The following is a 27,773-nucleotide window of genomic DNA, read 5'->3' on the forward strand; positions in this document are numbered from 1 at the left end:
TTTTTAATTTAGTCTTTTTATTTTAATGTTTCTGTGTAGTAGGTAAACTTTCTCCCCCTTTTTTAGGTCTGGAGTGCTCCTGTACTTTTTATTATAGTAGAGTGCCATGCATAGGTTTATAAATTTAATGTCCCTCAATAGTTAGGTTTGGAGGTAGTTAACTATTATAAGTACATCCTGTGCTTCTTCTAAGACTAATTCTTTATTTTATGGTTCTCCCATTAAAATAGGATTATACCCATAGTTTGTGAAGAGCGGTGTTTCCTTAGTAATTAAGTGTACTGTGTTATTATATATAAACTATACCATTGGTAGGTATATTACCTAATCATCCTGTTAGTAGTTGATGTAATGTTATAGATATTATTTAATAGTTTGATTTGTTCTTTCTGTTTGTTCATTAGCTTATAGGTGATATGTGGTAGTGAGTCTTCATTTAATCCCTATTAAGTCTATGAGTGAAGCCCAGAATTTTAATATAAATAATTTATCTCTATCTGATGTGATATACTATAGCATCCTATAGTTCATAATAATATAGCTCATAAAAAGCATGGTTAGTTATGATGCTGTCATATTTGTGTTCACTAGGATTAAATAGATATATTTTATAAGTCTGTCTGTGACTACCATAAGGTAATTATATCCCTTTAATACTGGTAATGGTCTAATAAAGTTAATTATGACCTATTCCTATAGTCTTTTTAGTGCTTCTAGTGACTGCAATTTCCCATATGATTAATGCCTTGCTAGCTTATCCCTTATATAAGTTTTATACTCCTTAATGTAGTGAAAGACTTTTCTTCTTATATTTAGGAAATAGTAGTTTCATGAGATAGCTTTAGCTATTTTTTCTGTTCCTATATATCTATGCATAGGATTATTATAGTGTTACTTAATAATCTCAGTTCTTATATACTTAGGTATGTAGATGAGATTTCTTAAGTATACTAATCCTTTCTTATCTATAATAAGGTTTTCATTGTCCACCAAGTTTTCAAGTATTTCTTAAATGATTTTGTCTTTTTTTATTTCTTCTATAATTCTTTAGATTAATAAATCCTCCCTTATCTTAATTATTACTGTGAGTACAGGGTAGTTATACACTAGTGTCCTATCCTTTTATTCTTTTAATATTACTAGTTCAACTATCTTTCCCTGAAGTTTATAATCAGGTCATTAACTAAGTATATCTACTTATCTATTTTCTGTTCCTTTGCAGTGCATAATCTTAAAATTATATTATAAAAGTATTTTAGCCCACCTGGCTTGTTGCCTTGTGAGTTCTTTCATTATTTTAAAAAATATAAGGTTCTTATAGTCTGTTTTCATAATGATGGTGTGCTTTACTCCCTCCAGGTATACCCTCTAGACTTTAAATGCTGTCATAATAGCTAGTAATTCTTTGTCATGGATATCATAGTTAAGTTCTGCCTAGATTAGCTTTATTAAATGGAAAGTAACTAGTCACAGTTTTCTATTAGGTCCTGGTTAAGTCATTCTCATTCTAATCACATAGTCAGATGTATTAGTTTTAATGGTGGTTTCCTTTTCTAGGTTATGTTGCACTAATACTGGTGCCTTAGTAATTCATTACTTTATTTTATAGAAGGTGTTTTCATAGCCTTTATCCTATTTAAACTCTTTTACCTTCTTAAGTAGCGCAAAAAGTGGGTGCATAATGTTTGTGTAACCAGTAATGAACTATTAATAGTAATTAATAAATCTAATAAACTGTTAGACTTCTTTAACATTCCTTAGTTAAGGCTATTTAATAATTACCTTGACCTTATTCTAGTCTATATAAATACCTTTAGTAGATATCTAGTGTCCTAAGAACTCAGTCTCTTGAATATAGAATTCATACTTTTTTAACTTTAGTTTTAGTTTTGCTTCCTGGAGCTTTTCTAAGACTTTATTAATATACTCTATATATTCTTCTTTTTCTTTTAAGAAGATTAGAATATTATCTAAGTAGGTAATAATAAAGAGGTGCAAGTATTCCTGTAATACTTTATTAATAAATCATTAAAAAGATACTAGTGCATTAGTTAATCTAAATAGCATAACTAAATACTTAAAGTAACTAAACTTTGTTCTAAAAGCTATTTTCTATTCTTCTCCTTTAGTGATTCAAATATGATTATATATATTAGTAATATCTAACTTTATAAACTATTTTGCTCCCTGAATTAGATCTTAGATTTTATAGATTAGTGGAAGTAGATATTAGTCCTTAATTATAATTATATTTAGTGGTTAATAGTTAATGTATAGTTACAAACTATTATCCTTTTTTAGTATAAAGAGTAGACCATGGCCTGCAGGTGATTTTAATAGTCTTATCTTCCCTAGGCTTAGTTCTTTATTAAGGTATTCCTTAAGGATTAGTGTTTCTTTCTCTGAAAGTTAATAAAGTTTCTTGTAGGCTAGTAATATTCCTTCTTTTAGAGGGATTTTGTGGTCATGTTTTCCATATTCTAGTAGGACATACTATTTTAGTTATTTAAACAGGGTTCTATATCCGTGGTGTTCCTGAGGCAGTATTTCTAAGTCTAGATTAGTCTTAGTTCCTGGGTCCTGTGTCTGAGTAGCTGCCAGGGCCGTGCAGGACCTAGGCCCGCAGACCTGAGATCCTCTTGTCTCTAGGTTCATGCTCTTAAGGACTTTGTCCTATAAGAATTTGCTTATGTTATTTAGTGTCAGGACATCTATATAGTTGCTATCTTACTCCAGCACCTATCCTAGTAGCTCTATTATTGCTATCCACTACAATAGTTTTATTACTGCTAGCACTGCCATTATTATATTTTGGCTAGTTACTATATTTATTAGTTTACCTCTTAACTACTTAGTGTTATCATTATTTCCTTTTAACCTAATGCACTGTAAGGTCCTAGTTTCCCCTTTTCCCTGGTCCTGTTATGGGTATTTATAGTTAAACTATAGACTTCCTATCTTCTAGTTAATTACTAGATTATGATTCCTAAGCCAAGGAATCCCTAACACTATATTATACTGCCTAGTTAGTATAATATTAAAGTTTAGATATTTGAAATGTCCCAATATAACCATTAGTATGGTGCCTGACTTAGTTATAATTATAAGAGTTCCTAAGTTCTCTCTATTCAGACCTGTGATTAGTTCTAGTACTACCTTTATAACTTCTAGGAGTCCTAGCTTTTCTATAAATTCTGGATTTATATAGTTTCCTGTTGCTCCTGAGTCAACCATCACTTAGGTTAGTTAATTTAGGATATGGGTGTAAAGTCTTAAGTATCTTCTATGCTGCATATTAGTTGCCATAAGGTATTCTATTTCCTAGTGGGGCTTTCCCTAATCCTACTATGGTTCTGGGAAGTAACCTCCTTTAATTTTTCCTTAATAGTGTGTCACGCACTAATCCTTAAAGTAGATTATCTAGTGCATCACACTGTGGTGAGGGTGACACCTATAACTAATATAAGAATATTTAAGTTCCTAGTATAGATAGGTGTCATTGTCCTTGACCACCTTTGGTATTCTTAGCCAGAATTTTACTATATATTTATTATCATAGTGGATACTGCAATTATTACTATAATATATAATCTAGAGTACTTTATTATATTTTGGATAGTCTTAAAAATATTTATATAGACACTAATTATAGTTATATACTATGTGGATTAGTCCTAGTAATCTTTTCTATGCAACTCTCTAGAGTTTATAATAATATTTAATTATATATTGCCTGCAATCCTAGTAATAAGCTAGATAACTATAGTGTGTAAGGTACTATTCCTAAGATTTAACTTAAGTCTAATATTTAAGGTTCTAGTGGGTGCATCCTTTAACTCCTTGCTTTACCTTCTTAAGGATTTATATATTTAGTTAATGTGCTTGTAGTTCTATTAATTACTTCTAGTCTAGCTAGTGTAGCCACACAGCATATTAGTCTGCTTTATCATTATTTTGTAGGGATTTCTGAGGTGTCTTAGGAATCTTATAGGACTGCTCCTTATTAGGATTAAGGCTTACCCACTAAGTTCTATACTCTTTATTAAGTGGATTGATAGGCTGGTTAATAGTGGTCCAGTCTATCGTGGGATAATCCTCTTAATTAGGCTCTTTATGGTTAGTGTTTTCTCTGTTAGTACTAATAACCTGATGAATGTTGTTGGTGAGCTTTATTAACTTATAAATATATCCCTTAGGAGTACAGTCTTCCTATTTAACTAAGCTATATTTGATACTGGTTAGTGATTCATGATTAGTGGCTGTGAGTGTACTAGGATTCTTAGTAGGCTAATTACTTATTATACTTCTATACTCAGTGGAGTCTTCCTCCTGGAGCTCCTACTTAATCTTATCATTACTAAGTATTATGCATTCTTTAAATAATTTTCTTAGCTGCTTATAACTCCTTCTCTGAGGTATACTAGTGCTAGTTATATTATAAGCTCCTCTGGTGGCACAGAACTCAGCTATTACCCTGAGCTGTTTAGATTTTTCCTATTAACCCTTTCTAGGTTGCTACTTGCAGGCTTTTAATATATATCCTAGTTTCCTATAATAGAAATATAACTTATTATATTATTACTATTCTCTTTCCTCCTTAGAAAATACTATTTAAGTAGTATCTAGCTCCATGGGCCTTGGTCTATATGGGTCTGGTGTGTGCTCTTATTTTTTATTTACTTAGTGCTGCCCTCAGAATTATCTATGGCCTTTTCTCTAAGTATTAATTTCTTATTTTTTTATTTTTTGTTCATAATATCAGTTGTTAATCTTAACTATGATTTCTACTAATTTATTAAGTTACTCTAGTCTTTCTATGTGTGCTAATTTATCTTATATATAGTCCTTAAGTCTGCTAATGACTATAGATACATATACTTTCTTATTCCAGTTCATGTTTAATATGATCTGGTAGAATTCTGAGAAATATGCTGACGCTGAAGTGGTCTGTCAAAGTTATTATAGGTTTCTTTTAGCTATGGCTTTAGCATTGATATCCCTGAAAGTCTATTTAAGGTATCATCTAAATCCAGTATAGCTGGTGAAGATATTCCTAGTGATACTTGACTATTTGCTTGACTGCTTCTCATAGTATTCTCTGATATATAGTTTAAACTAGTTCTATGCTTATCCTTGAAGATAAGTGGCCATAAAGATAACCTTATTAGCTTATCTAGGTAGTCTGTTTTTATTAGTATTAAGGTGCATATTTATTTGCGTGAGGAACCCTTGGAGTCTGGATTAAGTTCCATTAAATGATTTAGCCTTGGGTAACTTAGGCCCTGAGACGCTGCTGATTAGTGCTGATGCACTAACTTAAGTATCTAACTAAGTTAAGTGGTTGTGCACATTGGTCTGAATGTACTTAGCTTATTAATTAAGTGAGGTCTTAAGTTCCAAGATTTATCTCTTTAGAAGAGTGATGTCTTCATTATCGTCTAAGTCCAGAGTATTGGTGGGTTGGCTGTGAGTAGGTGCCTTACTCTTATTACTTGACATGGTCAACATGTTTGCTAATAGATTTAGTACAGAATGAATGCTCCTAAAGTGATTTATTTAGTACAGTGTTTAATTTATCACTACCCTAGGATCTGTCTCTGCTGTTCCTGCTAGTCACTAACTCTGGGAGTAATATAGTCCCTAGACTATATCTAATACTTGCCTAAGGCCTACTGATTAGGTAGCCTAATGATGCAGCAATACAATGATCTGGGCAGGATCAAGGGTGGTTTAAGGTAACATAAGAATAATAACAGCAAAGATAGAAGCAAGGCCTATTAAGTATGTATACTTAATAGTGAGAGAGTAACTAATGAATTAGACTAGTAAACTTATACTTAAGTGAATAACTTGCATTAAATATAAGGAACTAAACTAAGAGTGCTAGATATAATAGTAATAAGTGTCCTTATATAGTTCCTTATATCATAGCAGTGCTATGATATTTCATATCATATGCTCTGATATTTCATATTATCACTCTGAAGTATTAGATTGCTGCTATATTCTTATAGTAATGCTATACTGATGGTCATGTGATGATTATAGTTAGGTTATGCTTTATTTAGTAGCTTTCAGCCTTTTAGTAGCATGTCATCCAAACACTATGGTATAAAACTGGGTGACAATGGAAAGGACATAGTTTATATATAGCCTTTGTGCTAGAAACCGTGGCCTTCTCACCATCCTGGTGGTTGAGGATTGGTTGGTTGTCATTATTCTGTAATTCTGCTGGTTGCATCCGCCTTGCGGCGTTAGTGTCGTAACATAAGGTTAGTCATTCTAAGATAATTATATTCACTTATTATGTCTTCCCATTCTCCTAACCATATATTAACATTCTGATTAGCTAGTTTTAATAGGAGTCAATTATACCTTACTATTATATATAATATCAGATCTTCCTTACTCAGCTCCATCTTGGCTTTTAACTTTGAATACCTCTTAATAGTGTTATCTAATTAGCTAGTCAGCTGCCTGAGGTGTCTCTACGCAACTATTTACTCTATTTCTTACTAGATAGCTACTAGGCCATACTCTACTTTCTCCCATTCCTTATATTATCTCTTCTAGTGGCTCACTTAATGTTCATATAAGGTTCTTAGATCAAGAGCTGCCGCAGCTAATTAGCTTACTTATAGTAGGTGTGTATCTCTCTCTGCTGGTTAGTTTACTTATTCTCATGTATCTTACTCATCTTGATCATTCAAAGACTCAGATCTCACTACCATTATTTAGTTGCTTGGTGCAGCATTCTGATTAGTCAATTCAAATTCCAGATTATCAGGATGAATTAGTTTTATAGGGCGTGGTGTCTTCTGGAGCAAGATATCCAGTATTCTATATATTATGGCTAGGCCTCATATGTGCGCATCCCAATTCCACCAATCATCAGGTGTATCTAGCACGATGGAGACCTTCCTGGTGGATTATATTAGTTCTGTGTAGTAATCCATTTCAGCATTTAACTCAGGGGTGACAGCGGTGTCAATATAACCTTAATTCTTCTGAATTAGGCAAGTTAATTCCAATGAGATATCTCTCTAATGCCTGAGACAGAGCTCTCTAACATGCAATGCCTAGAAGAATGCTTCCAAATCAATTAATTCCGTGCGTCTCTTAAGGGCAGGCCGGGCTCATAACTGTTGAAATCGCTAAGCTAGTAACGTTCATGGATCACTAGTAATTTATATGGCCAATTGAAAATCAATGAAGGTCTAGTCTTCTAAACGAATGACTATCTAGCTACTATTTATCCCTCTCGATAGCGGTGGAATTTGAAGCTATTCGAATGATCGAATGCTATCGAATATTCTGCCAAGGGTGGCAGTGCTGCGTCAATTCGTAGTCTTCCTAATCGGGCAAGCGGTCATATAATTCAATAGTATTCCATACAAAAGGAAATTGTCAAGGCTTGTTATCTCAACTATAGTCACATATGCTATTATCTAAGTAAGATATTTCGAAAGTATATGGCTGAGGCATATAAATTCACTTTTGCAGGATGCTAAAATATTGTTTGTCCCTCTCAATGTCTAGAACTTAAAATTACCAAAATTACAGGCGTATTTTATGTTAGCTAAGTGTATACTTACGCGATGAGGCTATAGATCATAAGTATACGACTAATATACTTCGCGCCCGGAATTGGTCCCTGTAGATGCGGTTGTTGAGATATCAAAGTCTTGAAGGATGCCAGCCATTTAATCTGGATATATAGCAGTCATCGCCTTGTCACATCCGAACAAGTCAGCTTCCGCTTTCGGACAATGGTCTGAAGCCCGAAAGTGATTGGCAGGAACAGGTGCTAATTGTTGATGCGCAACTCCTGAAGCCTAAAGGAACGTTCTTTCAGGATCTCGAACATCCTTTTCGCCGGAAGCATTCTGCCGTTAATTCCATATGGAAACAATTCAAACCTCAATTCCGTTTGGCTGACAAGTGGCCTAGCAATGCTGAATGATATGAGAAAAGGGTTGTTCTCGTGGTATCTCTTACCGGTGGTCCTGTTCTGCTTTGAAAACGTAGCCGCACGGACTAAAGGCGGATGTGTCGCGACAGGCTTCCAAGGGCCTATAACGGCAGCATTTGGCTCGGTACACTGGGAAACGGAAGCGGTGAGGGGCGCGAAGGCACGGATACTACATGATGCAGTCCATGTCCGGACTAGCGCATTGGCAGGAAAGCTTGAAGGGCCATTTAGTAAGAATAACTAGATAACGTAATTCCCGGGCGAGCGAAACACCCGACCGAGCGGAACACCCCTCATCGAATTTCAACGCGTTTGAATATTGATTCTATCTACACCACTACCATGCCATCAAAACCGCGTCGCATCTCTCAAAAATTGGTGGAGCAAGAGGGAAGGCTTCAATTAGCAATATCTGCTATAAAAAAGAATGAAATTTCAAGCATTCGCCGCGCTGCAGATATATTTGATGTTCCTCTTTCTACCCTCTACGGCCGACTGAATGGACGCCAATATCGAATTAAAAAACGTGCCAATGGCTACCGGCTATCTCCTACACAGGAAGAATCATTAGTGGAATGGATACTATCTAGGGATCTACGCGGCGTGCCCCCTAGGCCATCTCATGTGCAGGAAATGGCCAATATCCTTCTCCAAGCAGACGATCTCTCTGGATTCAAACCTGTCGGCAAGAACTGGGTATCTACCTTCATTAAACGACGTGACGAGATTAAAACACGATATGCACGACGGTATAACTATAGTCGAGCTCAATGCGAGGATCCAAAGATTATTAAAGGGTGGTTTGACTGCCTACAACAGATCCAAATGCAATATGGCATCTCCTACGAAGATATCTACAACTTTGATGAAACGGGCTTCGCAATGGGCTTGATTGCGACTACTAAGGTAGTAACAAGAGCTAATATGCCTGGAAAGCCTTATCTCATTCAGCCAGGCAATCGGGAATGGGTTACAACAATTGAATGTGTTAATACCACAGGCTGGGTGCTTCCTTCTTGTATAATCTTCAAGGGGAAGGTTCATATCGAGGGATGGTATCAAGATCAGGCCTTACCACCTGATTGGAGAATCGAAGTCAGTCAAAATGGATGGACAACAGATGAGATAGGCCTTCGATGGCTTCAAAAGGTCTTTATCCCTGCAACAACTAGCCGTACAGTTGGAAGATATCGTCTTCTCATCTTAGACGGCCACGGAAGCCATCTAACGCCTGGCTTTGACAAAGCCTGCAGGGATAATAATATTATTGCTATCTGCATGCCTGCTCATTCTTCTCATCTCTTGCAACCACTAGATGTTGGTTGTTTTGGCCCTTTAAAGCGTGCTTACGGAGGCCTTGTTGAGCAAAAGATGCGCTTAGGATACAACCATATTGATAAGTTTGACTTCCTTAAAGCATATCCAGCAGCTCATCTAGAGGTATTTACACCTCTAAATATCCAAAATGGCTTCGCGGCAGCTGGAATCCACCCTTTGAAGCCAGAGAGGGTGCTTGAGAAGCTAAATATCCATATCTCAACCCCTACCCCCCCTCCAAGCCGTGCATCAACCAACTCATCTTGGCTTGCTACGCCTCATACACTTCGGCAATTACGCAAGCAAGCATCCTCAGTTAAGAAGCTCCTAAAACAACGCTCTCAAAGCCCTTTGACGCCTTCAAAATTAGCTATACAACAGCTTATCAAAGGTTGCGAGATGGCTATGCACAGTGCGGCCCTACTAGCAAAGGAGAACCATGATCTACGCGCAGACAATGAGAAAGAGAAGCAGAAAAGGAAGCAATCTAGACGCCAGATGACTCCTAATAAAGGACTCTCCATCCGGGAAGCTAGGGATCTTATCCAGGCAAGAAATGAGCAAGATGAGATTGGGGGGGCATCCATTGATTCTACACCTCTACCTTTAGAACCACCAAAACGCGCGCCACCAAGGTGTACAAATTGCTTCATTGTAGGGCATATTAGAACTAGATGCCCTACACGCCATACTAGCTAGATCTAGTAAAAATATATTGTTTTGGTTGATTTTGATAGCTTCAAAGGTGCAAAGGCATTGAAATTCGATGAGGGGTGTTCCGCTCGGTCGGGTGTTTCGCTCGCCCGGGAATTACGTTAACTAAAGATAGTTTTGACTATTCTCTAAAAAGTTAAAGTCCGTCTTATCTACAATTACACCCTTTCAATCTGCTGAACACGTTTAAATTGAGTATTAAAAAGGTAGGTTCCTGTTGACATAAATTTACAACCCATGTAGTTATTATTGCGCAGTCTGTCTGCGAAAAATCTGTGTTGATAATCATTTCTCAATTCCTCAGGAATGCTCCAGGATCCACTGTTGATCGATGGTTCCCTTCGTTTTGCCTCTTACATCCGCCTTACAATATTGCGGCTGTGTTGGTGCGTTAACAGCACTCTGGCAGGAATTCTACCAGCTAGTAGTCAATTAGTGGCCCCATTCAATTAGATACTAGAAGGCGAACCTGTACAGCTAGTGTGGCACTTGGTTTCCTTAGTAAAACTACTCAGCGCAGCTGATCCTAAGAGGCATACTAGGGTTGATTAATTACCTTGTGGGTCTGCCATTGATGATGGGCATCATCAGATGCCGCTGGATGAGAAGAACAGAATATTCCGCAGACTCTCAGGGTCAGACGTCCCGGTGGGCAACAGTAGGGACAGACGCGCTGGTTGGAAATGGGAATTGACGGTCACAATACGACCATGGCCGCAGGCGGCAGTGGCCCTGGTGCCGTAGGAGGCTGCTGTCCGTCCACCGTTCAAAGAGTTGGTTTGACCACAAATATATGATGATTCTTTTCCTACCCAATGCCATGCCTTAAGGTGAATATATCATTGGGCGAGCTGCTTTTCAACAACAGCTGTAGCAATCTGCCTAATGTTCCGAACATGATAAATGAGTACTGTATTAAAGGAAATTAAATTACTCAGGCTTGTGAAGTCCAAAGTAAGGGAACAACATGCAACGCACTCCCTATTTCCCACTCAGCATAGGCGGGTGCGGATAGTACTTTGGCAAATCTTTCACAATTTTTGTTGGTTTAGCCCCGCTTAAACCGCCTGCAGCAGTCGTGATCTTCTTCTCGGTCCATCCAAGTTTCGCCAGCCCGAGCGACTTCCAAAGATTAACAGTTAGCGTTGCTGACTCTTCCTTTTCGCCGAACACCTTCTTGAGCTCGTCCCATTGGTTTCCCCGCGGTTGGACAGGTTCAAACGCAGCAGTGGGCTTATTTGGGAGCGCTATTTGTTTTTCGCTGTGCAGAGTTTGGATCTGGAAAGCTTCCACGTCGAACGGGACGGTCCTGTCCCTGGACTGCAAAGGAGAAGGTTGCCTGAGATGCATGCCCATTGCCAGATTAACTGTTTTTTTCTCAGTTCCGTCAAGGAGAGCAGATGGGTTTCTGGTCACTGACGGGTCTGAGGAAGGGTCATCTGGCCATTTAGTCAGCCCTATCAGATCTAAGAGTGTAAATCATGCGGAGAGAACGTGATGAAGGGGGAAAAGGGAAGGGGGAAAAACAGAAAAGAAAAGTAAAAAGGAGGAAGGGAGGAAGAAAGGATAATATATATTGCCCCTATAATGCCCGCAGAATATCCTTATGGATGCTCTGGTTCCTATTCCACAGTGGCTCGGTAGAAAACTCTTCATTAAATGTGTAAGGATCATCAGGTGAGATCTTGATATACAAGGTGGACTTGATCACTAATTCAGTATATATAGGTTTCGCGTAGATCTCACCCTCTGCGTTTAGTACATTTTCATTTTTATGTCCCACAGAGGTAGGGGTAGTGACAATAGCCTCATTAAAGCTAAATTTTGAGGTGACTAAGAACTCAAAGTTTGCTGCTTGTACCTTCCACATGTCACCCCCACTAGGCGTGGATTTGGCCTGGTTAGTGGGAATCAGCCCTTCCTAGATGGCAAAGACATGAGCCTTATTAAGTTTGGAGTCTGCTGGAGGGGGAAGAATGGAGAGAGACAGTATTCTAGAGTTATAGGTCTGACAGACCAGGTTGATAAACTCATCTAGTGAGAGGGCTGCTGGCTTGGCTTAACCAGTTGCACCAAAATTGACGTCGAAGCCAAAGACCCAGAAGTCGATGTGGAGGTGGCCGCGGATAGGTAGTCCCTTGATGTACAGCCTGGCACCAATTTCGACATTGATGTTGTTGCAGACAAGCCAGAGGTCGAGTGTAAACTGGACCCTAATAATAAGGCCGCCCTCTGCAATGAAGTAGAACAGCTTGAAGTTAATTATAAAGTCAACAAATACATTGAAGTAGGTGAAGAGAGGGTTTAATAATATTATAATATCTAGATGACCACCCCCCATGCATACCTTGGGCGTGATGGCGAAGTAAGCTTGTCTAGATATGCTGATAGCCTTCTCAAACTGCCAGCTTATCCCCACGCGGGGGGGATTGGGATATTATGGTGGTCTGACATACAAGGGATAGAATCCCCCAATGGTGAAGACCTAGTCACCCTGGATGCCTTTACTTTTACCTTTTTTGTCGAACCAGCTATAAAGGGCGAATCCACCCTGTAGGTGATAGCTAGGATTAAGGATGAATGAGCCTGGGGTGAGCTCACCTTCAATTTTCAGCACTCCTGTTCGGAAGCTGAGGGTGGCGATCACGCCTAGCTTGACATGCGCGAATTTCTTTGTTGTTTTGCCTCCAGGAATACTGGCGGTGGCCAGACTAAAGATCCCAATCTCCACCTTAGGGTTCCATTGCATGACTAGGACAGCCTGGACGGTGAGAATCTCAAACACCTTGACCATCAGTCCAGCAGCCACCCAGAAGGACCCTTCCTCGCGGAAGAACCACTGGGTGGAGAGAAGGCTCTTAAGGGTGTTATTAGGGCAGTTACTGGCGCTAAGGGCCAGGTCATGATTGGCTATTAAGGGGAACTTGGCTATGCTTCTCAGGGTGGGGAAGGTCAGAGAGGAATTATACCTAAACCCACCGCAGACGCCCTTAATGGTGGCAAACTCAAAAGTCATCAGGGGCCCTAGTAAGACGCAGTACAGGAAAAAGATCCTTATTCTATTATTTGCATTGGGCTTTTTAATTTTCACATCACCGTAATATCCAGCCGCTTAAAAATACTAAGAAAGATAACTAATGAGGAGAGCACCTGTAAATAACTTCTCCTTCTTAGTATTTCTGTACTGCAGCATGCTAGCGATCTTAATTAGAGGTTAATTAAATGTCGCCTCCAGTCCTTTGAGGGAGACCTCTGGAGCAGGGAGATTGTGAAGTATTAATGGACCATTTATTAAAGAGCCTGCGAAATTCAGGCCTACTGTGAGGCCAAGTAGGGCAAACTTGACACGCCTAATCTTTGCATAGATATTAAGATAGATAGAAAGGATGGATTCCTTGCCACTGGATCCTGTGGAATACTTGAACCTGATGTTCTTGATTAACAGGGGCCCTTGCCTACGCTCATATAGCACCATGGATGAGCCTGGGTTGTCCATAGTTTCCTCAGCAGGGGAGGTGGCTTTCTTAGGCTGATTGAATGCATAATCCAGGGCAACATTATTGTGGCTAATAGTTACCTTGCACATCAGCATGAAATGCATGCCGTGCAGTAGGATGATATCTACAGTAGAGGGTGTTCCCTTTTTAACAACCTTATAGGGTATCAGGATTTGATTAAGCTCCGCAAGAGTTATATTAATGGTGTCTAGCTTGCCTTTTGAGAGACCTATAGCCTTGGATAATCCTTTCAGAGCCTATATAAACAATGTCTCATTATAGGGCTATTTAACCTTGCTAACCAGCAGGATTTCCACTCGTCATAGCTCGCTCATTGAGATGATAAGCACCCGCCAAGTTGGGGTGACTGCAGTAACAGCACTGGGTATGATGTCACGGAACTAGATGTATCAGACAGTGAATTGGCCAAGGCTGATGGTAAGCAGGATCACCATGCTGGCTGCCCTGGTAGCTGGCTTGGATTTATGGATTACCAAACCCATCTTGGTTTCCTGGCTCACTTCAATCTCGATGTTGGATACAAAGTCTGGGAGCTTGATGTTGGAGCCTGCAATACTGGTGATAAGGTCCTGCACAGTTAACTTAACATTTCAGTTTTGGTTGGAGTAAGCTGTGGCCTCAAAGCTCTAGTCAGTCAACCCCATATGTTGAAAACTAAGGGTGAACTGGTGATTACTAACAGCCAGAGTACTGGTAATGTTGAAGGAAGACGCTTCATTCTTAATATACTAATATATCATGTTGAGATATTCGACGCAGATGTTTTTAAGGATAGGGAGGACCGCAGCCTGCACAGACTCATTGTCTTTGAAGAACTGGGCTAATATTAATGCATACAGATCTTGCACCGTTCCCGACAGCGTCCATTTTGGGGGATTTGAAGAGTAGGAAATCTCACTGATAAGCTGCATAGGCTAGCCAAACCGGGCTCCTGCTGGCTGCTGGAGAAGCGCCTTGATGGTGAAGCTGCTGTTGAATGTTCATTTAGATGCGTCCATCAGAGTTGCTGGGGACAACCATGCATAGGAGATGTTGAGAGTCACCTCCTGGATGCTGAAGGTGGGCACTTTCTTAGTTAGTGCCTTGGGCTTCATTATGCCGGTGAAGTAAATGCCATTATTATTAGCATGGAACTGGGCCATTAGCACCTGGGTTGGAATGAAACTTGGGACATCCTCAAACCTAGCTAAGGCTGCAAGGTCCAATGATTTCTTCTAGACTGCTGGGTTAATGGATACCAGTCTCATACTGTGGTATTTCTTGTAGCTAGGGAGAACAAGCCATTCATCTTCTTATGGGAGTGAAGGTGGAGCTATAGTCCAGGTGGTTTAATACGCGCTCTTAGGAAATAATGTGAAAAGCAAAGATAGGTAAATACTCACAACACTAGAGGTTCACTTCTACTGAGCTGCCATTGCCCGGCTTGTAAATATATGAAAGCAGGAACAGGGTCGGCCTAGTTTTGTGATTCAAGTATACTTCTATATTAATTTGGAATGTTTACACAGTGAGTTTATCTCCTACCGGATCTTTTAACAACTCGACAACCATGTGCTGGAAGTGAAACTGGCCCAGGCTAGTCCCCTTGAAAGATCTATCCTGGAGAGAAATAAAGTCAAAATGTCTATTAGTAAATCCAAGCACCTCACTAATCCAACCCAGCACGCCCTGTAGGGCCTGGTCCATTCTGGTATTCAAGGCCAGGGTGAGGGTGGTTATAGTGGTGGTGAATTTGAAGGTAGCTTCTAGTTCAATCTGGCCGATATTGATTGATGTTTAAAAGACTATACTTCTGTTAGAGATGATCTGTGACTCAGATCCACTTGTTAACCAGAAGCTAGATTGTTGGGCAATCACGGTTATGCCCTTGACAGACAGCTAGAGCTACTTAAGAAGCCTGTTTAGTCCCTTGTGAGTTTTAGGATCCAATCCCCACTCTAGTTAGATGGTGGTATTATAGTTGTAACTAGGGATGAACCAGACTGCATTTCTCTTTCCCTCCAATTCGCTTGCTGTAGAGGGCACCTTCATCGCTAGTGAAGCTATTGAAGCTAAGAGTGCAATGAGTAAGTTCTGCAGGAGATGTTCCAAGCCTATAAACTTGAATAGGTCACACAGGTAGATTATCTGAGACGATAGGGAAGGGGTAAGTCTGAAGATAAGGGCGCTGTATTCCTTTAGTAGACTGCTGGAGAAGATGTTCTCTGTTGATCTAAATATCTGCTGGACCGATCCCGTGGTGAATTGCAGCAAGGAGTGCGTGTTGGATCTGGGTCCTTTCCCCAATGGCGCCAGAGAAACCTGCATTTGGAAACCCCCCACTGCGGGGGCAGCAGCATCCTTGATGACCGCCAGCTCCTTGGTGTTGAGGACGTCGCAGAACCAACATCACTACTTGTCCTTATTATGTAGAAGAACTGTGCTCTCGGAGACCAATTTCCTCTCAAGCCAAAGCACGCTGCAGTGTAGGCCTGAGATAAAGTCGTCTAGCACCCTGAAGGGGAGCTGTTCAAAATTAGTGATACCCTTGGCACGGATTTCCGCCTCTGTGAAAGTCCCAGTATAAATGCACCATCCATCTGCTGTGCCTTCCACTGGGGACGTGGCCTGGATTGATGACGGCTCTAGCAATTCCCACTCGCTGGGTTGGCTTACAGGGGTGGCAGCACTAGACAGGACTGGCGTTATGCCATGCTCCTCAACTTGGTCGTCATCGCCAGGTACCAAAACCATTTCATTTGGATTTGTCTCATCCGGAATGTAGAACGTATCGGATAGAAGACGGACATGTGGCAGGATGTCATAGTCGACTTCCCGCTTCTGAAAGGAGTCGTTCTGAGGAACGCTCGATTCGGACTCGCTAGTCTTCCGTTTTTGTTTTTTTGGCTTTTTGGGAGAGGATGGTGAAGATAACTGGCGCTTTAGTGAGGTCGCAGGCCTTACCATCACACCCAGCCTCCCAGTTTGTTTGGCAAGGGTTAGACTCCCTGGCGGAAGGTCGACCGCAGACGTAGAATCGAGATTATAAATTTGGAGCTGGCCGTCGGTGTGATCATCGTTAGTGGATTGGATCCGGATGAACAACAAGGATTTCCACGTCCTCTCTCCGGTGGTTACCGAGTAGGCTCCACAGGAACGGATGTGATAGTATACGCCCGTGGGAAAGCAGTATGCTTCCCAGATGGCAGCAATCACGTTGGCGATGACTTCTCGTAAGGCGGCTTTGAGGACTTGGAGGGCCTCGAGCTCATATAGGAGGTTTTTGAGCTCATTTTTGAGAGTTCTGAGGTTCTTTTGGATGCACTCTCCATCTTTCTCCTGTTCTTTCTTTGCTATTTCCTTCTCCTTTTCATTTATTTCCTTCAATTTTTCATTTTCCTTTCTCTTTCTTTCCTGTTCCATCTCATGTATTTCTTCTATTGGGTTCCCCACTTGCTGGTCGCCTTTCTCACTGAGGGCAGCATTAAGCTTCTTAAATTCACAGTCAATATGACTTCGAAATTCCTCGACTTTGAGTGCGTCCACGCTGATGTGTTTCAGGCCGCACCAGTTTTTCTCGTCTCGCGAGATGGCAGCCGGAAATGTCGCTGCTACTAACCGAGGATGTCTATCCGTCGAGCTAGTATGTGTTTTGGCCCAAAGATACCAAGTAAACAGGACAGGCCAGGCTGAAAGATATTGATTAGCATCGTGCCAGTCTTAGGATCGTATATTAACCACGTACTCGGGTGACCGTGCATGCCATTGATCGGGCTGGGAACGAAGGTATTGAGGGGACTGAATCTTTTGAATAGATTTATTGTCATCAAGAAATGGGATCTGTGATGATTCACCTTCACACTGGTCATCTTCTGGACGCCTCTATCTGAAATCCAGTTCTGGATTTTCTCTTCCCTGCTCTGGCCCATGTCACCGGCAAAGTAGTGGGTTACTCTAGGAGGGTCCGCAGGCCAGACAACAATCACTGTGATAGAGAATTGATTTGTCCTTGTGACACTGTCATCAGGAATGATTAGGGATTTTAGAGGTTTCTTGCAAAGATTCCTATCTGCTACCCCGATGTAATAGAGTCTGGGGCATCCGTTGAGTTATTTATACATTTGGGAGTACCCCTCAATGAGTTAAGGAAGTGATGGCTTTTCCGCCTTCCTTAACCCTTCTAGCACCAGCTCATTGAGAAAAAAATCCATCCCAAGCACATCCCAGGGGTCCTCATCTGTGCTGTGGAATCTGGTAAACTCATAAAAAGCTTCTTCTTCTTTTTCTTCTTTTTTGGGGTCTTTTCTGATCCCCACTATCTTGCATTCAGTGACCTAGTACACATTCTTTTTTTTTTTTTCATATTTTCCTCTTTAACCTTTACCATTACCGTTTCCATCACCCTGTCTAACCCTTTAGCTAAACCGTGGCCCTTGGGTTCCTGGAGTTGCTCGGGTGTCTTCTCAGTTTTATTGAGAGGACAATAAAAGTGGGTTAGAGGCTGCTGCTTATCCCATTTCAGCCATGGGATTTTTACCTCTGGGTTTTCAATGGCATCCCAAAGCAAGTTGGTAACTCCTTTATAATGATCTGTATCCTAATGGGTAACAACAATCACATCTAGCTTGAGCTCGCCCAGTTTCTTCCCAGGCTCGGTATCAAAGGTGTAATTTTCGTTGATCCAGTTAATCGTGGTTTTTGCTGGAATTTTATTCTTGAGCTTGAGATCTTTCTGTGTTTTCCTGTCCCCTGGGCTGTCCCCGCCATTAATAAGCACAGCGCTCTTCACTCTGCCTTGTCTCTCTCCCACTTTCCACAAGAAGATGGATGGCGCAGTCTCCCAGGTGGACAGAGATATAAAACAAATCCACCCGGTATTTCGTTGCTGCTTCTTCCATCCTGGCACGTTAGCCTTGTGTTGCACAATATGATGGATCTATTTCTCTGGCTGGATGACTCAAGGGCCGGGGCAAGGATCTAATGGAGTAGTTACTAAGTGATAAGAAAGTGATATTTCACTATCATAATCATAAGGACTTGATTTAGAGAGGAAAGAAAGATACAGTTAATGGAAGGAGCATAACTATTTAACTGGGGTACATCCTGTTGCTGGTAAGTTGCTACACTGTCTCCCTGGTATGCAGGGATAGAGATACAGGAGGGGTTGATCTACCTAACTCATTGTCGAGGCACAGATGTGATGGATTGGTCAAGGCTGTGGTACTTTTACCACTAGCTAATCTACTACATAGTTAACTACCGAGTGACTTGATATTGAGAATGATCAGCAAAGTATGCTGGGCAACCCTGAGTTCACTTCCTCGCATTTCTATGGACGCACTTACTTATTCTTTAGCTACGTTACATCCTATGATTCTATGTGTCAATTCTACTACAAAACACGTTGCTGGGCCACCGAATCAGTTGTGCACCAGAGCCATAATAGGCTGTTTCATCTGCAGATACCCCTCCAGCGCCATCAACAGACTAGGTCCAAATTGGGGTTCCTAGTTGACTTTACCCAAAGATAATGCCATGAACTCCTCCAGTTCCTCCCCAGTCTTGGTCACTTTGGTGTCTTGGTTTATATACAGCTGTAGCCAGCTCCATTCAGCCGCTGCTAATAAAGGTAATTTAACTTGCTCCTTTAGTGTATTCTCTTTAAGATTATAATCCTTACTAAGCTTGCTAAACATATTATATTTCAGCACGTCGTCCTCCACTAACAAGGGCCCAAAGTGAAAGAATGCCGTCATTTTCTGCAGGGCTGATTCCCATGTCTACAGCACTAATGCCAAGGGCTCCACAGGAAGAATACTAGAGTATACCTTCACAGGGGTAAAGGGATCCACTAATAGGCCATGCACGGTGAGCTGATTATTTCAGGCGCGGATATATTTCCTGGCTGCATCATCATCGTCATCTATGCGTTCCGCAGCGGGGTCTAACCAGAATGGTTTTAGCCAGAGTAATCTCTTTCTGGTGATGGGCTTCACCCATGTCTCATCACCGGCCTTTGTATCAAGAAGGGGCGTGTAGATCTTACTAAGGTTGAGCTTATCATTCAGATAGGGGGATTTGCTGGGCTTAAAATATCCCACCAGGCCATCATGGGCCCTTTGCCGATCCCCCAGCTTCACAGCAAACTCGTACTGCTGGGGCCCCTCAACCAGAAGGAGAGTAATGGGGTCCGGCTGATTGTGCTGGTGGCCCACCATAGACTGATTTTGTCGGGCGTTCTCCGCCAGCTTGAGCGAGAAGCCGGCGTTAACTAGCGCTAGCGGACGCCTGACCAACGAGTTCATGCACTGACTATAGGTGCTAGGCACTGACCGCGCCTTCCCCACTGCCAGTTGGACCATATCCATAAAGTTGAGGAGATAATCAGGATGGTTAGTGAACTACTGGATTAGCTTGCTTAGCTGCTCCCCATTCGGGTCTTGTTTGGGCGGTGGAAACGGGAGCCATTTGTCGCCAGCCACTGCACCATGGTTAGGGTTATGTGGGGATGCGACTCGCACTTCATAGTAGAATGTGCCATTACACAGAAAGAACTGCATGCTGTTGTTAATGTAATTCACCATAACCTATCCCCAGATGGGATTCTCCCATTCAGTCACGGGCCGCCACCTATACGGTGTGTCATCGTTGTTATCATGATGGGTATGTTCCTCCAACTTCACCCATGTCATATGGAGCCGGGCCGGCTGGTTAATACTAGGTGGCATCTAGATAAACTAACATTCATTTGGGGTTTTGGGCTTCTTGATGACATTAGGATAATAGCTACCTTTCCAGGCCTGTGGTTGGTAGTACTCACTAATATACAGGCTCAGCAATGGTGGTCCCTCAACGCGCCGTGTGGGGTTGATAGCCGCCATGGCCTGGCCGAACTTGTTGATGATATTCAGCTGGGTCAGATGGAACTGGCTGTGGGTGGTAGGCTTGAACACTAGGTATGGCAGCTCTGGCAGTCGCTTAAGAGAGCTATACAGTATTAAGTTATTTTCCACCCCTATCTTCTGTATTATGTTAGCATCTAAGTAGACCTACTATAAATCAGCATATGCCTCCTCCAAGGGAACTAGCTATTCGCCAGGATGACGCACTGTTGGTTTAACATGGCTGCCAGAGACCATGGTCAGAAGATGCTCGGTGAATCTGCTCAACAGAGCAGAGATGAATAGAAGCTTGCGGATATCCTTCAGAAGCTTCTTACACTTAGCCCTGGGAATAATAGGATCTAGCACCTCCATGCTAACAGTCTTAAAGAGATGCTCAACCTGGCTGTGGAGTGAGAATACCAGTTACAGCAGCAGCAGGATTCTGCCTACCACCCTATGCCTGTTATTATTCTCCTAATCCCACAGCGGCTCCTTGTCCTGGATAATTGTGTAGCAGAACTGCTTATCATGCACCAGGTGCATGCAGGTCTCCTGAAGAGCCTAGTCCTTATATAGGATGTGGAAATACTTGGCTTCCCACTTAAGAAACAGCGGGAACCAGGGCTGCGTGTTATTCCACTGATCATGGCCTCTGTCATAATATAGTGGCTCCACTGTATGGACGTCCAGAGGACCGTAGTGGCTGATAGGGCTGGCGTAGTGCTCAAACTCATGCGCTAACAGCGTGGCCATATCCCGTAGCTCGGACGGTACACAGTCGAGGCCATATGCTGCGGGCACCGGCTGCGTTGAATAACAGGCAATCTATGCGTCTAGACATACCTTTAGCTTCTGCAGATAGTTAACTGGCTAGCCGGGCTGCACCTTACCCATGAATAATATTGGGTCCTACTGGTGACTAAAGTCTGGGGCCATCACCTCTTTGAGTTTCAGTCCTAGGCAGCTAATCTTTTCTTTGCCTATTTAGATCTTAGTAATCTGTGCTGTCTGAAGCTCCTGCAAGCCACCTACTTTAGAAATAGCTTTGCTGACTTCCTGTTTATACCCCGCTTCCTTCTCTTCCTGGCCCCGATGCAGATTAGTCATGTAGCGCCACCAGATGGAGAACAGGTTCCATCGGGCCTGCTGCAGCTGCTGGGCTGTGGCATTATATAGTGTTTGGTTCTAATTAAGCTCCTCTAGCATCTTCGCGGCGTGCGGTGATGGAGGCTGGCCTGGGTTCTCCTGGTTAGTCTATAGCAAATACTGCGTGCCTCTGGCCGTCTTTTTAAAGTTATAGCTCTGAACCTTATCCTTGCTGGCCTGGTGGTCCTCCATGTTATCACTCTGGGCGCGCAGCAGCTCCCCCAGTTATGCCAGCTTGTGTTTGATTCCCCCGGGATGGCACGCTACGTACGCTAGTAGGGCGTCCATCGGGGTGGGGCTAATCAATACCGGCACCTGCTCTGCCACCGCGCGTGCCACCTGGTCAGCCAGGACGGTCAGCCGTCTACTATTGGTCCAGCGCGCGTTTCAGCACACTCTATACATAGCCCCATGGCAGAGGACATGCGCCCCTGTAGTTAACTTCAGCTATTCTCTAATACTCTGGTCCATGTCGTTCTCGAGGTACATCGCGAGAGCATGCAACCAATCTACCTGACTGGAGCTGTCCCACTGCTACTGCTGCAGCAGATCCTGCGCGGGGTCATCATGCCATCCCAGCACATAATAGTTGGTGATGGCGTGAGTCGCATGGTCCTGGCCGTTTTCTGATTGGAATGTGTCCAACATGGAGAAGACATTCCCATTATGCAGCTGGTAATCTGGAAATAAATAGTTAGAGGAGTTTAGCACCCCTAAAGAGATATATTTATTGGGATGGGCCATGTTCCCAGATATGATAGGGATGTAGTGGCTGATAAAAACCTTAGCTTGCTAGTTGATGCTTGGTTACTGACCTTCATTCACCATTGAGTCTGTACTGAGATATGGTGCCACGTCCACCTGCGGGTCTAGTGGATTATTGAGCTTGTCAATGCTCCATATCTAGTCGCTATACACCATCCAGGCCTGGACTGGTGGGAGCATCACATTGGATGGCTCTGTGTTACTGACTATCTTCTAAATCACTAACCATTGATTAGGACACTCTGGGAAAGACGGCATCTGTGGGTTAGCATCTGAATTAGCAGGTCTCATGCCTGCTTGGCTGGTCTGGTAGGGACGCGGTAGCATCCAGTGCAGATACACTCCCAGCTGGTTTTGGCGCAGCTCCCTGGTGGCTAGGTTGGTGACGCGGGAGTTAGTCCTCACAGGAGCTACAGCTTGTAAATTTGCTGCGGGTAGTATATTACTGCGCGTCATGAACTCCTTCATGCGCAGGTAGCTATAGTTGGGCTGCTGCAACGGGGCAATCTTGGCCTGGCAAGGTTCGGTGCCATTATAGCTGTCTGGATTGAGGACAAAAGCGTCAAGTTTAACAGGGATGGCCAGAGGGGAGGTCACATCTTCTATTATGCTCTTGTTCTTTGCACCTAAGTGAGTCAACGACAGCCTAGGCAGGGGTTAGCTTATAATAAGGATGGAATTGTATCGGGCCCCTGGTTGATATGCTGCTACTGGAATAAGGGACTATGGATCATTATCTGGTAGTGCATACTCCTGACTACATACTGCATACTGCCACATTCTAGGTGCCTGCCACATATTGCGTTCCAGGCAGCAGCATCGTGATTAGTATCGGTTCTTACACACCAAAAGGCTGGCGGCCAAGATGCATATACTCTACAACGGTGCCTTTATGCCCAATACATATATCTAGAAAGTGTAATGTTATAAAGAGATCCATCCCCTACACTGCTAGTAAGGTTATCTCCACCTTTCGAGGGCCTCCCTAAGGACAGTCTGGTGACCTTTTTAACCAGTCTCCATGTATGATGTTATGACAGAATAGGACTAGTTCGGGGCATGAAATTGACCCTGACTATTTCCTGGGTGTGCACTGCTAATCATAGTCATACATATACCCTATCCCTAGATTCCTCCGTAGAAAATTTTGTACCATATGTTCCAGAGGCAGCATCTTAGCATTTTTGGCAAATCCAGGCATCCTATTAATGCTGATATACCTCTGTACACAGTACTATGCTGCAGTGACGATTGAGCCCCTGGATGCCGTCAAGTGTCTGCGCAATCTGGGGCAACCTGGGACTAGATACCTTTCTCCTTTCTGTATATGTGTGTTTCAATATACATTACAGGCATACTTGGTGTTGAACAATAGACATGATTGGAACACTATAAATCATTACTTTTAGTTCTTATATACTTTCGCGGACGCTTTAATTGGTTTCCACCAATCCACTGTATTTGCAGCAACCAAGAAGGAGATCCATTTTATAACTGTTACTAACTCCCATGTCTACTTTGATTACGCAGGGTTCTTTTCATGTCTGATCCTCTCCCCACTCCAGAAGAAGTGGTGGATAATGGTCTTACCTGTCTTCTGACTTATATGCAGAACTAGGGCGATGTGCAAGTCGTCCTTAACAGAGAATTCAGAGACGTCCTCTGCTGCTAACCAATGCTCATCCACATATAAGACGCGAAGCAGCCTTCCTTTATAGCTCTGAAAGTAAAGATAGACAACGTCCCCTACAGTGATAGCAGCAAGCTGGGAGTCTTCCGCTATCACTGTGGTGCCACTAACTTGCCAAGCTACATCTTTACATCAGCCTCAGTGTCCCCAAAAAAAATAAATCTATAGTCGTATCATGCTGCAAAAAGCTAAGGGCTTACTTTTATATTTCTTTTAGTTACAGCAGGTCACGTGCCCGTCCATGTCCCGGTAGAAAATATGAGGATCGTCATTAATAGAGCAGGCTACTAGCTTCAAGTATTCATGCACATTAGGTCCCTCAACCTTGGGCTTATGGTCCTTATGACCTAAGGTATAGGTCACCACCTTGCGGCTGCCGCTAATTTCGCTGCCATGATTAAGTTAGCAGATGCTGATCTATACATTTAGGGAAATATACTTGATGTAGAAGATGTAGCCAGTAGTGGTGCCTTGGTAGTTGACTCTATAGGCAGCCATGGGCACCCTTGCTAGCACTTATACATTTACCTCGCTGGGGTTATTGATTGGATTGAAGATGGGACTCATCTGGACGACTATATCTGCCTTAGCGTTGGCACTATTGATTGATTTGGGGACCTGGGCCACTCCAAAGACATAAGTCTACCATTTAGTTAGTAGGTACCTATTGTCCTTCTTTGGGGAGAAATGGGGAATACACACTAACCTCAGAAGGTTGGCAGCAGCTAAGGGTGAGGAATAGGTGGCATTGCTGCTACAGGTGTTCAGGTCTTTATAGAGCAAATTGGTCTCACCAGATAAGGAGTATAGATTGACAGCTAGATTATAGTAGTTATTCTTCTCTGATTTTGATTTCTTCTGTGAGTAGTAGAAGACAATGGCAGCATCCTTGGTTACCAGGTCCAGGATAGCTACAAGAGCTATCTTTGCTTTTCCAGTGTCCTTCTGTACTAGGCCTGAAATATATAGTTAGGGATCTTCAGGGTTAAGCTCTGTTCCCTTGATGAAAGGTCAGCTACGTCCTGATTTGTCCAGCTTAAGTATGTAGTGGTCAAGTATAATTACATCATGACCTTAGAGGTCGTGAGATCATTGAGCTTCGCAAATATAACCATTGCAATGAAATTTCAGGTAGTGCGTCCTTGACCTGCTTAGAGCCATGGTAGCACATGTCCTAGGCAATGGCTGAACCTAGGGGTGTTGGGCGCATTCCGCATCTAAAGGGGGAGGGGAGTGGCTACTGCTAATATGATCCTTATGGGTGTGGAAGAGGGCAGGGCGGATGAATGTACTTTTGCCTAATAGTTACTTGATTAGCCCTTATTTCTGTATATTTATTTATTACTTTTCTAGTCTTCATTTATCCCCTTTCTCACAGACTGATTCTGCCTATTCTATTAAGATAATGGTCTCCCGCCCCTTAAGGAGCTTTAATCTCTCATCTACTAGGATGTTACTTAGTATCTTATATCTATCTCCTCCCCCGCAGAAAGCAAAAAGAAAGAGAAGAGATATAAAATACTATATAGAGATAGTCCCTAACACCTCATCTTTTACCATGTCCGCCGCTACCAACAGGCGCATGTGGAAACCATCTCAGGCCTCCAACCGGGTGAGGAACAGCTGCATGCCTTTCTCATGCCTGGACTTCCAGGAGGCAAGCATAGCATCAATATTAAGCAGGTAGTGGAGGCCAAATCCACAACAAAAAGCCTCTCTGTGTGCTAAATATTCTATGTCAACAGCCCAGAATTCCTGCTTCCAGAAGGCGAAGTCTACTCTGTCTACCCACCAGCAGGCCATGAGGAACAAGCAGAATGTCTGCCACATGTCATGCTTAGGACAGCCACCTTGCCATGGGAATGGAAGGCTAGCAGTATCACTAATGAGCCAGATTATAAGAATAACTGTAATCACGTACCCTGGCTAGCAGTCATAGTGTTTACCACAGAGGAACTGCGACTAGATCCCACTGATCTCAAGGGAGATCACAGCCTATTCCAAGACATCCAAAGATTTAATCTAGATGGTGCTACGCAGACTTCCATGTTCGCCGTGCACATGCAGGTGAACGATATCAGCAAGCTGTAATAGACTAAAAGTCCTATCACCACATGCTCCAAGGACGTGTCCACTAATGTAATTTTTATGCTAACTGCCCTGTTCGCGGCGCTGTTCTCGCAAGACAATACTAAGGAAGAGTCTATAGCTGCAACACACCCTAATGTGCGGCCATACCGGTTCCTCACACATCGTTGAGATATTAATACCAACGGCATGGCGAGGGCCTCACTGGCAGCAGATTACAATGACCGGGCCTCATTTAGCGTGATTATTTCTCACCAAACTGGCCCTATCAATGTCAAACAGCCCACTAAGTGCATCGCGCATCTCATCTCCATTCACAGTGTGGAATAGATGTCCTTAAAGGGCAGTAACATTCACTTCATTGCTCTCTCTAGCCTGCATAACTAGACCTATACTTACCTTCCGTCTGACGCTCCCAGACTAGACGACCAGTTCAATGCCCTGGGCCGGTCCAGCTGCATGCTGCAGCTGCTACTCATTGGCCAGGATGATCTTGATTGCTCCGCACCCGCAGACCTCAGGGATCGTCTAATTAACCGGCTGCATGATGGATATAGCCTGGCGCGATATCGCACCCAGATAGGTGAAGCCACTGCTTGCTTTTTTCGCAGGCCCTTTATCCCTATCTAGGTCCCCAGCTCAGCTGTTCAGCGCTGGTCCTCGCTGTCCTCGTCCGGACAGGACATACAGGTTCTCGACCAACGACTGGGGCTAATAGACATCACCTACTTGGCGACCTGGCAACTGGGCCGCACGCTGGCTATCGCAGATCAGGAGTTCATCACCCGTATTAGTCTGGTCCGGATGCACATCTACAACCAGGGGATGGAGCTTTGCCAGTGACAGGCTTTAGCACCCCATGGGGTAAATTACCATGCTGAACTACTAGCCCAGTTACCCTGATTAGTGTCTGAACTGCACCAGCTGCCTCGCATCAGCCACGTCACTGACAACGGGCTTGTCCACTCACAACGCTGGTATCGGCCGCAGGTAGAGCCGGTAGATCTGTCCTACTAAGGCCGATGAGCGGCAGTCCCGATAGCGAATGAAAAGTCTATCAAAGAGCATTTCACAGATGCTACTATGGAGATATCCAGTGCTTTAACAGGTGCAGGGGCCCCGTCTGACTGTCCTTATAATGAGTACAGAGCGGATAGCATGATCCCCTACTCAGCAGACTAGATGGCTGTCCTTAAGTGGGTCCTAGACCAGTACTTTCTAGCTATGATTCCTCCCCATTATCTTCTTCCGGACTTAAGCGTGCTGCCACCAGAGTCAGTGCGCTTCTTCCGCGTTGACTGGCGCTGGATGGATGCTTTGGTCGACGGGGCTCTCAGTCTAGCCAATCACCATGAGCAGAACAACCATAACAAACAAGGGACGGACCTGGTGCGTAATGCCATCTAGGCTGCCATCAAACAATACTGTAAGACCCCCATACCAGAGCTTATTAACACTTTGCCTCCTGTGCCGCAATATGGCTGCTATATCTACTCAACTCTTATTAGTAAATTCCCTGACCTCCGCGTAGAGCTGGACCCACCACAGCAAGCTGGAAACCCCTTGGTGCTATTATAATATGATATTGTCAGCCCTGGCATGATGCTGTGTCTCTTTAGCCAAGAGCCGGGCTCCAAATTTTTCTAGGGATTAACCTTCACCCAGCCACTGCATCAGCAGATGTTTGTAGCGGCTGATAG

The 27,773-nt window shown here is 42.9% G+C and overlaps 5 protein-coding genes across 5 annotated transcripts; all 5 read right to left on the reverse strand.

Moving 5' to 3' along the window:
• Nucleotides 1–10,984: 10,984 nt before the first annotated feature.
• Nucleotides 10,985–13,019, reverse strand: Aud_002056 (uncharacterized protein; the record flags this gene model as incomplete). The annotated part of the gene is made up of 2 exons (XM_043296058.1): nucleotides 10,985–11,442; nucleotides 12,605–13,019. 2 exons carry the CDS (start codon nucleotides 13,017–13,019, stop codon nucleotides 10,985–10,987), a joined length of 873 nt encoding a protein of 290 aa, XP_043151993.1.
• A 2,893-nt stretch (nucleotides 13,020–15,912) lies between these two features.
• Nucleotides 15,913–17,369, reverse strand: Aud_002057 (uncharacterized protein; the record flags this gene model as incomplete). Its single annotated transcript, XM_043296059.1, has 2 exons — nucleotides 15,913–17,189; nucleotides 17,246–17,369. 2 exons carry the CDS (start codon nucleotides 17,367–17,369, stop codon nucleotides 15,913–15,915), a joined length of 1,401 nt encoding a protein of 466 aa, XP_043151994.1.
• Nucleotides 17,370–19,382: 2,013 nt separating this feature from the next.
• Nucleotides 19,383–19,862, reverse strand: Aud_002058 (uncharacterized protein; the record flags this gene model as incomplete). The annotated part of the gene is made up of 1 exon (XM_043296060.1): nucleotides 19,383–19,862. One exon carries the CDS (start codon nucleotides 19,860–19,862, stop codon nucleotides 19,383–19,385), a length of 480 nt encoding a protein of 159 aa, XP_043151995.1.
• A 375-nt stretch (nucleotides 19,863–20,237) lies between these two features.
• Nucleotides 20,238–20,756, reverse strand: Aud_002059 (uncharacterized protein; the record flags this gene model as incomplete). Its single annotated transcript, XM_043296061.1, has 2 exons — nucleotides 20,238–20,477; nucleotides 20,610–20,756. 2 exons carry the CDS (start codon nucleotides 20,754–20,756, stop codon nucleotides 20,238–20,240), a joined length of 387 nt encoding a protein of 128 aa, XP_043151996.1.
• A 1,752-nt stretch (nucleotides 20,757–22,508) lies between these two features.
• Aud_002060 (uncharacterized protein) lies at nucleotides 22,509–23,065 on the reverse strand (the record flags this gene model as incomplete). The annotated part of the gene is made up of 2 exons (XM_043296062.1): nucleotides 22,509–22,941; nucleotides 23,061–23,065. 2 exons carry the CDS (start codon nucleotides 23,063–23,065, stop codon nucleotides 22,509–22,511), a joined length of 438 nt encoding a protein of 145 aa, XP_043151997.1.
• Nucleotides 23,066–27,773: the final 4,708 nt, after the last annotated feature.

This window comes from Aspergillus udagawae (genome assembly GCF_001078395.1).
Source record: "Aspergillus udagawae IFM 46973 DNA, scaffold_10, whole genome shotgun sequence".
Lineage (NCBI taxonomy): Eukaryota > Fungi > Ascomycota > Eurotiomycetes > Eurotiales > Aspergillaceae > Aspergillus > Aspergillus udagawae.